General features: G+C 38.1%; 1 protein-coding gene across 1 annotated transcript in view; it reads left to right on the forward strand.

The window, feature by feature from the left end:
• LOC149302464 (2-oxoisovalerate dehydrogenase subunit beta, mitochondrial-like) overlaps positions 1-13273 on the forward strand; it is a 90826-nt gene that overhangs the window by 54364 nt on the left and 23189 nt on the right. Inside the window, exon 9 of the mRNA XM_089482519.1 lies at positions 7701-7787. Coding sequence (XP_089338645.1) covers positions 7701-7787 — 87 coding nt within the window. The remainder of the gene's footprint in view (positions 1-7700; positions 7788-13273) is intronic.

Here is a 13273-nt window from a genome sequence, read left to right on the forward strand (position 1 = left end):
TGTAATGCATCAGTAAGGCATGTGCCTATAAAACAGTATAAAGCATCAGACACAAGCCTAGATTCAGGAGCTTTGGTCCCAGGAGGAATTGTACAAGAAGAGCCCCTTCTCTGTATTTCTTGACATAACAGAGGCCCCTTGTATTATGGGGTGCCGTCTGCCCAAAGGGGACCCCCAATGCCAGCGTAGCCCCACAAAACCCATACCCACACCAGGCTGTGCATACCTCTGGGCTGGAGAGCCACACTCTGCCCCCATTCTGTGTGCAAGTATGTTAGTATGTTACTAAGGCTTAAGCTGCCCACAATGTTGACAAAGACTGGGTGGAATGAGCTCTAAATCCTTTAGGAATACATATTCTGTGAAGTTCTTGAAATAAGAGAGAGGTAGAGGTAGATGCAGAGTGGCCTCTCCTGGAACCCGCCAGGATCACAAATAAACGTGATGATTGCTGAAAGGCGATATCCAAGTTATGCCAGATGTCTTCCTCCAGAGACACAGGAGCAAGTAAAAGACGGGCAGGGCAATATACTGATTAAGGTGAAAACATGTGAACACTTTGGTTCTCTGGAGTAGGACTTAACTGGAGGTCTGATACTCATCACAGCCTTGAAGAAGCTTTGAAGAACCAGATTAGTACTCCATCTTTTGTTAAGTGCCAAAAGCGCCCTGAAACATGGACTTCCCCATAATGGCAGAAATAGCCTGAGGGGAACAATGAGAAACAAGGAGACCAGCCATAGAAGAATAACCCTTCCTGTGTGCAAAAAGCACTGCAAGGACATTTTTATTTGTATATGACACAGGTACCTTCATAACCCAGGGAGACCAATATTCACTATGGCTACAATCTGGGTTCTTCAGAAGGGAAGCACTCTGGTAGGCCCTATAAATACCTACCTCTGGTAGGCACTATAAATAAAAGAACCAGATGAGACAAAATAATACAAAAACTTTAGTGACTGAAGGACAGGAAACAAGACTGCAGACATCCAGATGCCCAGGGCCTCTCATATTTCAATTATCCAATTAAGGGTAGCAGAAGCATTATTAAACAGTCATCTACAGACACCAGACAAGCCCAGAAGGCTTGTTTTTCCCTCAGAAATCTCATGGTGCTGCAACAACCACAAAGGATTCTGGGTAGGCGCATGCAAATAAGGTCAACAATTTTAATCAAAACCAAATTATTAACTAGAAAACAATGATTGTCAATTAATAATGGAATATATACTAAAGTTTTGTGGTAACAGCTTGGTAACAGTAAATATTGTCTAAACACTACCGTGCATTCTTGAATGTTCTAAATAGAACCTGTAGATTCGTCAGCAGCTGATTCTATGCCTTTTCAGGTATTGTAAAGATTATGGATTTAAAAAAAAAAAGCATCCAGTTGAATGATTACTTTCAAATATTTCTGCGTAACTGGGCTCAGGTGCTACAGTGGCTTTTGATTCTTGACTTTAACTTTGTGGTACATGAGTTATCTGGGATTTCCAGCTGTGTTTCATGGAAAAATACTTGTGCTTAGATATTTCATGATGTTAGTCGATTTGACTGTTGACATGAGAGAGGCATAGATGGTCCAATTTTTCTACTTCTCGTCTTTTTTTCTTGAGTAAGTATTCCAAATGTTAGATTTCAGTGTCTATACAAAAAAGAGAATTTTAAAATGCTACATTAGCAAACATGACTTAAAAATAACTTTCCAGACAGATGTTTTTAACAGTTTGGTGACTCTAAAAGGCTATTTAAATAACCATTTTACCAAGGAGGTTTTACCAGGACATCAAAATGACTAACCAGGGAGTGAAAATACACTATTTTATTATCATATTTTATTTAGTTAGCACTGATAGATCTGAGAGTGCTGTACAAGTGACTTGTTGTGCATGCATAAACTGCACATAGACAATACTCATCAGAGACACATGTAGTACGCTTTAATCCTTAATGTATGTAATCATATATTCATTAAGTCTAAAGAAAATAAATCTAGGAATAATACAGGTGCTGTTCCAGCTACTCTGCTGCATGAGAAACATTATCCTTGTTACTGCTGACTGTTTTCATAAATAATTTGTTAATCATGTAAAACTTTGTCTCATTCAGCATTTTTGCTAGCAACATTTAATTGACATATGATCCAAAAACAGGCAATGGTAGGTTGTTGCCATAAAAACAGAAACTGTTTGTTTTCCCTTTATCTGTTTTATCTTTCTTTCGAACATTCAGAGGTGGCAATAAGATGAGAGATCTGCTAACATGTATTTGCTTAACATACTTGGGTGTAATTAATGGTGGGGGTTTATAAGTGGAGATAAGTAGATACAAGAAATGGGATACCTAAAACAAATTTACCAGAAAATTGTAAATATTTTAGGAATATTCAACTTATGACTTGGATTTGAACTTCCCTTTTTAAGTCGTTTTTCAAATTGTGGATGACTGCCCGCATCTGGATATCATATTTGGTAGTTCAACCTATACTTTTTTTTTTAAACGGAAGATACTGGGCATCATGTGGTCGTGAACAATATAATTAGAAGACTGAAGGGTTTAGACAGATATCTTCAAATAAATCATGTGTTTACATTTTGTATTTAGGTTTTTTAGCATTCCTGTTGTGTACTTCGCTTTGTTTTATTTGAGTAGGGACACTATCATTACCAAGCAATTCATCTTTCTGTTGGACACTATGTTTGAGTTGGTCAAGTCTTTTACTTTGTAACACACCATAAATCTATGTTTCTATAAATTATACCCCTGTCAACAAAAGACATATATTGTTGGTTCAAGAATTCTGATAATGCTGTAGCACTGTGATCCCGTTTTAATCGCCTTTTGTGTCATTTTGGGCTGGTGGACTTGCTAGTTCAGAACGTTTTGCTAGGAATACTTGGCATATGTCTACACTTCTTTTTCAATGGGCTATTCCCATTACGCTAATCACTGTTTAAAGTGCAAAAAAATATTTTATAGAGGACCTGTGGCTTCCTGTTTCCTTTGGAGACAGGAAAAAAATCAAAGGGAGCACTTTCCTTGCATGTACATTGAGATCTTACTAGACCTCCCCCTGCGTAGTCAAGCCAGCACGGAAACTGACTGCCGGTAAATATATCAAATGCAAGGAGATGTGCTCCACTGAATGTATCAGTAAAGCCCCATCTCCTAGCCAAACCTTTAGCCATATCTCTAAAACAATAAACATCTTTGGATATTTAAAATGTTGATTAGTATGCTTTACATAATACATTTGTCAGCCAAGGGCCTGCAGAATACACACCTCAGCACTTACATAGTATATGCAGTTAAAACAAAATAGTTTGATTAGCACTCTATAGTCAATATAACTCTCCCTATTACTTGCACTTTGTTCTTGAAGCTTATTTTAGCTTCTGGCAGAACCATTGAGGAAAGAGGGATTAAGGACTCCTTGACTCCTCATATCATTTATTGACCCTAATAAAGTGAAACTTTAGGCTAACTTTTTCTCTTATCAGGGGAAGGGCCAATCCCAAAAACCCTTCTGATACCGAATGGGTTTAGTTAAAGTGTTAAATTGTAAGAAGGTCATCAAATGGGAGGAACATTTATATTATACAATAGTTGCTGTAATGCTGGAGCGGGTTTCTTCTTTGCGGTTTTATCCAAACTTGCAACTGTACATTACCAGGTGTGTAATATAACTTCATAGCCTGTTCATTTCCACCAATAATGATTTAATCTGTTTTTAATTCCCTGGACAGCTGAATAATGCAAGCCATATTTATTGAGCAGTGTTCTGCCAAAAATAAATAAATACTGCCACGAGGTACTTCACGCCTTGTTCATTTTAATAGACTTGTTTAAATATATACAGCAGGTGGTATGGATGTTGCTACAGAATCCTACACAACACATGGTGTTTTCGTTGCATGCAGTTTAGTAATTTAGAATACAAAAGCAGAACATAGCTTCCACGTTCATACTTAGCCTCTCTATACATGCGTTTCACAGCAGTGGACAAACCCTCTATAGACTGTATATTTACATAGTACATAAGGTTGAAAAAAGACCTAAGTCCATCAAGTTCAACCCTTCTACCTAACCTTCCTACTTTTGATCCAAAAGAAGGTAAAAAAATAAACCCCTAATTAGGCTACTTCGAATTCTGCCATCAGGGGAAAAAATTCCTTCTTGACTCCAAAAGGCAATCGGATTTCTCCTTGGATCAAGAAGCTCTAAACTATTAATTCTATTTATATGTATGAAACAACAAAACTGCATGTGACATTACATCGAATTGTAGATCGGGGATATATATATATATATATATATATATATATATATATATATATATATATATATATACACACACACGCAAGAAAAAGTAAGTGAACCCTATGTATTTACCAGCATTTATGTATACATTTGTCTTAAAATAAGATATGATCTATTACGATAATGAACAAACACAATCTATTTTGACAAACAACGCACAAATGATTGTATTGTTCTTGTCCATACGAAACACATCATTCAGGCATTCACAGTGTGTGTTGGAAAACGTATGAACCCTTAGGCTAATCACTTCAGCAAAAGCTAATTGGAGTTGGGAGTCGGCAAACCTGTAGTCCAATCAATTTTGAGTTTACTATTCCCAAAAAGCATCTGCTGTTGTGAACCATGCCTTGGAAACAAACAAATCTTAGAAGACCTCCAATCAAGAATTGCTGATTTGCATAAACATGGAAAGGGTTCATCAGTCCACAGTTAGACGAATTGTTGATAAATGGAGTGTGATTTAGTACTGTGGCTATTCTCCCTAGAAGTAGACACCCACAAAATTCTCAATGGGGTAAAAAAGAAACCCTAGAGTAGCAGGGAAATGCTTGAAGGAATCATTGGAGCTGGTTAACATCTCTGTTCATGAGTCCACCGTACTCAAAACATTGAATAGCATTGGCTCAGAGAGCTTTGTGTAGTAAGTCTAATGAAACACTTTTGCGGCACCACCCCATTTTGTTTTGTTTTATAGAGGTTTAAGAATCCATATTAACTAGTGCTTTAATATGTATTATTTGTTGGTGAGGCTTCATGAAACACCGGGATGTCCCTATAAGTATTCCTACACACTTTTTAACCCATGAGACACCATGTCAGTTATGCATTAAGAGATTCTAGCGGTTAAACAGTGGTCTTATCCTTGCAACCAGAAATGCTCCTGCTGCTTGTTCCTCTCTGTTGGTTGCTATTGTGATAAGGCACCTTTTATCACAGTCCCTTTTTTTTTTTTTTTACATAACCCCCATGTTTAAAATGTCCCACTTTTGCTGCAATACATTGGTGAATTATCGATACGAAACATCTAGTTATTCACCTTATGTTTTTAAGTAGATTTTTGTGTGACTGAGATCATCACGAAAAAAGTTTCCAAGGACGTATTCGTATTATCTGTAGCACAATAGTCCCTGTCTTATCGCCTTTTTTCCCTTTGGTTAAAATGACATGCTTTTATAATCACTTAGTCACTTCACTATGACTAACACTTGTCAATATGAACTCACATCTGCGGCTTGAGCTGCATGCTTTTCTGTGTTATTATTATATACAAAATTCAAGTCAAGAGATTTGTAATAAACTATAAAACCAATAGTATGTGGACACCCCTTTAATTTTTGAGGTGTTTCAGCCACAGCAATTACTAACACGTGTATAAAATCAAGCACATAGGCAGTCATCTCCATAGACAAACATTGGCAGTAGCATGCTGAAGAGCTGATTGACTTTAAACTTGGCACTATCACCATATGCCGCCTTTGCCACAAGTCAGTCAGTGAAATCGCTGCCCCTGCTAGATCTGCCCTGGTCCACTGTATTATTATTGTGAAGTAGCAACAGCTCCACCACATGCGGTATACAATGCACACTCAGAGCGGGCTACTGAGTGCTGAAATGTGTATCACGTAAAAATTGCCTGTCCTCTGTAGCATTGCTCACTACAGAGTTCCAAACTGCCTCTGAAAGCAACATCAGCACAAGCAATGTGCGTCGGCAGCTTAATAAATGGGTTTCAGTGTCCAAGCAGCTGTGCACTAGCCAAAGATCACTATGCGCAATGCCAAGCGTCGGCTGGAGTGGTGTAAAGCCCACAGCAACTGAACTTTGGAGCAGTGAAAATAATGTTCTTTAGATTGAGGAATCATGCTGGAAGGCTGATGCCAGGAGAATTCTACTTACGTGACTGTATAGTGCCTCCTGTAAAGTTTGGTGGAGGAGCCCTCTTAGTTCTTGTGAAGGGTTAATGCTACGCAAGACACTTGTATTGGGTCATTTCCTGTTCCACAATGACTGTGCCCCTGTGCACAAAGCAAGGTCCATAAAGACATGTTTTTTTGGTTTAGTGTGGAAGAACTTGAGTGGCTATCAGGGAGCCCTGACCTCAACCTCACTGAACACCTCTTGGATGAATTGGAATGTTGTTTGTGAGCCAGGCCTTTTCGTTCAACATCAGTGCCTGACCTCACAAATGCTATTTTGGCTCCATGGCCACAAATTCCCACAGACACACACCAAAATCTTGTGAAAAGCCTTCCCAGAACAGTGGAGGCTGTTATAGCCACAAAGGGGTCCAAGTCCATATTAATATCCCAGGGTTTTGCAATGGGATGGCCGACAAGCTTATATAAGTGTGATGGTCAGGTGTCCACATATTTTTGGTTGTATAGTGTAGATGGAACAGATGGGGTTTTTTTTTCTCATTTAGGCAGTGATTTTAGTTTGCTATACCTAGTTGATTTATTGGCTAGACTTTAATTTATTGCAAAACAATGGCAGTGAATAACTAAGGGTTTCTAGCAAAACATGTTTAATTTGTTTATTTAGGGTCCGTAAGCTATGTGTTGCAGTACCATCCTTGATGCTATGCTCTTTTAAGAATGTTTTTTTCATTTTTTATAAGTCATTCTACAGTAACCGTCAGATTTCTTAAAATCTGTATGTGATTGTCTTTGAAAGAAGCTGCTTTTGTTATTGCTACCTGAACATTATTCTGCTAAATACAGGTTTCAGCATTGAGATTACTTGACCTACTTGCATTAGCATGTATACACTTGAAGCACAAGCATTTTAGAATGCAAATGCGATCATCCCAGGCAAATTCTGTGCATAGGATATTGAACACATGCTATCAGTAGTTTGCAGATCAGGAGTAGCTGTCTGACTAACGCAGAGTAGCCCTCAAGTCATCTGCTTACCCCATATCTTTAGGAGAATGGGTGTATATATTTTTATCTATTTAACACAATTAACCACAGAACGAACTGCAGAAATATTGAAAAGGCTGAAGAGACTTTTACCAAATGTTAAATCTTAGGCTTATGCCACCAAAACAAAACCTTTTTTCCTTTGCATTTTGGGATTGTTGTAGAAAAATTCTATACACTAGTTCTTGGTTAATGTTGGAGTCTCTCCTAGTATTTCATTTTCGATTTTAACAAACTTGTCTTTGTGTTTATTTTTTTTTATTCAGATATATGTGTTCCCAAAGAATGAAAAGACTTTATGAATGCCTTAAAACAGATCACTTTCTTTTTAAATACTGCACAGTTTAATGCTTTTATGAAGCGCTTAAAACGTTGTTTTATCAAATCTAAAGTAAAATGAATTCCCCAAATTCATATGCCGTGACATTTTAAATGATTTTATTTTCCTTTCAGTCTGTGACGAAGACTGGACGATTATTAATCAGTCATGAGGCTCCGGTGACAGGAGGCTTCGCATCTGAAATTAGTTCTACTGTACAAGTAAGTCTGTCTGTGAAATTGTGTCTTTGTGTTTATTAAATCCTGTTAAAGTGCCCAGGATAATTTCTGCTGACATGATCTGTTGATTATGCTTTAAATGTGCTGTTCCATCTGCTTATTTTTCCAATTGCTGTATAGATAAAGCCGTTTGTAGCAGGAAGAGAAAGGTGGTAGTAACACTTTACAGATCTCTGGTCAGCCTTTACCTAGAGTACTACGTAGAGCTCTGGAGACACCATCTCCAGAAGGATATTGACATTTTAAGGAGGCCTACTAAAGTGGTGAGCAGGAAAAAAAAACTGGAAAGATTTAGTGGTCTTAATATATGTTTCTCAGAGGAAAGAAGAGAGAGTATATGTGATAGAACATATGTAAAGGAGGGTATTTAACAAAGTATTGGGAGGCTTATTTAAAATGAGAGGAAAGTCAGAGGTTTACAGTAATGTATTTTACTAAGAGGGTGGTAGATAAGTGAAATGGCCTCCAAGAAGAAATAAGAGGCTAATACGGTAAGGGAATCAGAACATGCATGGGGTAGGCATAAAAAAAGCTATCCAGAATCAAAGACAAGACCAAGGACTTAAGATTTAAGTAAATCTATTACTGAAGCCTAAAAAGCTAGGCATAATATGGAGCTGTACTTGCTATCTAGTAGTTCATAATACAATTTCAAATTGTCAGTTAGTAGGTTAACATGGGCAGGCTGCTATATCAGCAAAATAAATATACAATACAGGAATACCCCACATTATCGAACACAATTGGTCCAGAGTATGTACGATATTTCCAAAAGATGCGCGTAAAGCAAAATAGCATAACACGTGGCACATAACACGTGGCACATTACACCTGCCTACTAGATCCCAATGAGCCTGTTTGTATGAAAATGGCAAAACTGAGATACAGGAAAGGTATGATAAATAGAAAAGACCGATTCATACCTTGCAATTACTGTGCCTTTTGTGGCTGTTGATCTGATTTTAAATGGAATGGAGCAACCATATTCACAGAGACAACAAGGCAGTTATTTATTATTATATTTTATATATATAGCACCAACAATTTAATACAATACATACCGTATTGGCTCGGATATAGACCACCCCCGTATATAGGCCGCACCCTAAAAGTTTGGTGCTTTTTTTAAAGAAGTTTTTTTCTTTAAAAAAGCACCAAAAAAACATGCTGCCACTCTGTCTCCCCACCCCGGAGATATGCTGCCACTGTCCTCCTCCCTGCCCGAGATATGGTGCCACTGTCCTCCCTCCTCGAGATATGCTGCCACTGTCCTCCCTCCCCGAGATATGCTACCACTGTCCTCCTCCCTGCCCGAGATATGCTACCACTGTCCTCCTCACTTACCGGAGCAGACTCCCGGGTGTCTTGCGGGGCCGGCGGGGGACATCTACGCAATACGCGTATACAACTTCCGGTGCCGGCAACCAGAAGAGTGTTGCTGTAGTCAAGACGGGAAATGATAAGTGAATGAACCAGAGTTTTTGTGTATTGGGTGAGGAATGGGCGAATGCTAGAGATGTTTTTTAGGTGTAGGACATCGGGCCTGGTTAGTAGGAGAGATAGTCGTGCTGTTAATGGTGATAGAGAATTCAGGTAGTGGAGTGGAGATGGATGGAGAGAAGATAGTGAGTTCATTTTCAGTAAGATTAAGTTGTGATATCCATGAAGAAATAGCAGACAAGCAATTGGTAATATGGGACATGAGAGATGGAGAGAGATCAGGAGAAGATAGGTAGATTTGGGTATCATCTCCATATAGATGATACTGGAGGCCAAATGAGTTGATTAGCTTGCCAAGAGATGAAGTATAAAGAGAGAACAGCAGAGGGCCAAGGGCTGAAACTTGGGGGACACCAACCGAAAGTGGAAGGGGTGATGATGTCTTGCCAGAAAAGCTGACCGAGAAGGAACGGTTAGACAGATATGAGGAGATCCAGGAGAGAGCTGTATCTTGAATGTCTAGAAGCAAATGAGTCAAGAGGAAGATGGTGATCAAATAGTATTAGAATGGAGAAGTGACCTTTTGCTTTGGCAGAGAGCAAGTCATTGGAGACTTTTGTTAGAGCTGTTTCAGTAGAGTGAAGAGGTTTGAAACCAGACTGTAGAGGGTCAAGGAGGGAATTAGAGGAGAGGAAGTTAGTAAGGCGATTGTGCACAATCCGTTCAAGCTACTTAGAGGTAAAAGAAAGCAGAGAGATAGGGCGGTAGTTGGTTAGGCAGATGGGATCTGAGGAAGGATTTTTAAGAATGGGTGTGATCAGCGCATGCTTGAAGGCTGTTGGTACAGTTCCAGATGATAGAGAAAGATTAAATAGGTGGGTAAGCGATGGACCAAGGGATAGACATAGATACTCTGTGAGGTGTGATGGGATGAGGTCAAGGGGACAGGTTGTAGGGGAAAAGGCAGTTAGTATTGGATGAGTGGTGGTGGGTGGTGTAGGAGGGGGTTGTAATGAAGAGAGGTCTTGTTTTATAGTTTCGCTCTTGTCTTTGAAGTGGGTAGCAAGATCTTGGGCAGTGAGAGAGGTTTGTGGTGTGGGTATGGAGGGACAGAGAAGGGAGTTGAAGGTAAAAAAAAAAGGTGTTGCGGGTTGGAAGAAAGGGAGGATATGGGAGTAGAGACGTAAAGCTGTTTGGCGAGATAGAGGGCAGAGTTATAGGTGCGAAGCTTGAATTTATAGTGAGTAAAGTCTTCGCTGGATTTGGATTTTCTGAAGTAGCGTTCAGCCGTGCAGCAACACTTCTGAAGAAACCGTGTGGTTTTGGTATGCCACGGTTGCCGTTTCAGTTGTCAGGGGTAACATATAGTAATTGGACCTATGCTGTTGAGAGATGAGGAAAGTGTATTGTTATAAAAAGAGGCTGCGTCTGGGCAGGAAAGGGTTAAAATGGAAGGTAAGAGAGGTTCTAGTGAGGCTGACAGTTGGGTAAGGGTATTATCTGGTAATACAGAAAACATATTGTAAACAAAGATCCAGATGAAGTAATAAAAACAAGATTTTATACAAAATGTCTCTTGGGTTTAACCCCTTAAGGACAATGGGTGGTCCCTAAACTCATTGAAAACAATGCATTTTGAGCCCGTATATGTATGGGCTTTGCCATTTAGGGGTTAAGCTAGTACCCTGTATATATGTTCCTTTAGCACCCAAAAACAATTGTTGTTCCAAGTATGCTCCCCAAGGCTTAGTCTTTTACCATAGAAGTTTTTATTTGGTTGTGTTTTTTATGTTATCTTTCATAATGTAACTTAAATATTTAAGCTTTTTCTATGCATTCTTGTTGGAATTATGGCACTGAAAATTATGATCCAATGTGAGGGGTCCATGAGGAACAATACACTGGGGTGGTCTACAATGTAATCAAGACTGCAGAAGGCACTTGCAGCATTAGAAGTAATCATTTTTATGCATGCCATGTGTTTCGGAAACTTTCCGTAGACATGCTTTCTCTTGTTTGTTAAATAGTTTGTATGGTGTATTCATTTTAATCTAGTGTTATGTATTGTCATTTTAGTAATTATTTGCTAAGGCCAATCGGAGCAATTGTAATACTTAATATAATTCACAATTTTGAACGCTAAAGAGCATGTCTTTTGTTTTACTTCTTTACTACTTTTGTTTATGTTAAACATTATAAAATGTACACTACTGTGAAGAAAATGATTTGCTGGAATGAAGAACGTATTGAAAACAAATTATATTTGTAGCATACGGGATATTTACTTTGCTTTTCCATTAAGACGTCAAAGTTGAATTTTATACTAACCAATAAAAGATTATTAATCTACTGTAAAGTACAGTTAATCTGTCATTTAAATCAAGAAGGCATCATCAAGAACTGGTGCTGCATGGATATTCAATGTTTCACCTTATTTTCACAAAATGTCAGGTGTTTTTTTATAGTCATGAAGCTGCAATAGAATAAAAGATTTAACCACCAAAATATTTGAAGAGTCCAGTCTTAGTTTTTCTTTGCTTTAGCTTGCACAAGGGATGGACTTTGGGCTGTTGGCTTTGTCATATGGGACTCTGCTGGTTTAAATGTAAAGGTACATGCCCACCATTCAGGGGTTTCTTATCTCAGACTGCTTACGCATCACTACTCCATGCAGGAGGTTTTGATATCCTTTATTAGTGATTGTTCCATACTACAGAGTCCACATGCTGTAAAATACAACAATTAATCATATCCCTAAATTTCCTTTTACATTCACCCAGTGATTGACTCTCATTATCCCTTTAATAAATACCTTGACGGAAAACATAATTTTTCTAGCATATACAAATGCCAATAAACAGCCGGCTGTAATGTTTGTCGAGATACAGGATGTGCTTTTGTGTGTAGTGTACTAACGTGATTACATTTTTTTTTAACGCAAATACATTTACAGACACACATTTTCTCAGGGTTTAAACTAATCCTCCTTTTGAGTAATTGTAATTGAAACCATATTAGTTTAAACAAACAAAGTGTGCACTGCATTTAGGCCCATCAAAATACAAACCGTAATCTCATAAACAATATAAATATTTTATTCAAGTATTTTATTACTTTGTAATTTGGTCATTCTTTTGTGGTCTGACAAATACAGTGAGATGTTAGATGTCTTCTATGAATGTGCTCTATGGAGGGGAAAAAAGTAAAACAAAATTTTTGCTGGATTAAGGTTATGATCTGAGAGCCAAACTGTTAGCGATCGTGGTTGATTTTTCTTTCTTTTTTTTTTTTTTTTTTTTCTGAAATACATGTGGAAATAATAAGGCCTCAATGAGGAGTCCAGTAGGAGTGCATGGTTAGTTTCCGTATATTTGTTCCATCCATACAGTGAGATCCGTTTGCTCAAAATAGGTATGGTGCAGTTATTACTCACATTCTTTAAAACCGTCTCTTCTGTGCATATCAGAATACGTGGACCACAGCCCTTTCACTTACTATTAGGAAAGCAATGGGCAAGGTGCGAAAAATCTTATAAAGTAAGAATGCTATCAAAAATAGACATGTCAATAGTTTATTTTAATTATTTATCAAAATGCAAAATGAGTGAACAAAATAAAAAGCTAAATCAAACCACCCTTTTCAATTTTTAAGAATGTTGGCGGATAAGTTGTTCCGAACTCATGAGGAACATTACTGTGTAATGCAACCAATGAGAGGCCATTTTGGTCTATAAATATCTGGTGTGAGAAGCCAGCAGTTTTCATTATACCCCTGACAAAGCTAAGCTACATCTTAGCGAAACACGCTTCGGGTTGCTTTAAACAATTAATATTTTACCTCTTTTGGTTTAAATGAATAATCTCGTAAAAATTATAGGGAATGAAGCTCTGTGATTCTAATGGAGAGACAGAGAATTGTGGTTCTTAGTTAATTTTGTTGAGCCCTTAGGGGACTTTATTTTGGAATTATAATTTTTTGGTGCTCTTTCCCCCTTGGTCTGATTATAGCAATTCAGTTTGCCATCACTT

The sequence above is a fragment of the Sceloporus occidentalis genome, unplaced genomic scaffold (genome assembly GCF_023333645.1).
Source record: "Sceloporus occidentalis isolate IW3139 unplaced genomic scaffold, rSceOcc1.0.p SCAF_19, whole genome shotgun sequence".
NCBI classification, from domain to species: Eukaryota; Metazoa; Chordata; class Lepidosauria; order Squamata; family Phrynosomatidae; genus Sceloporus; species Sceloporus occidentalis.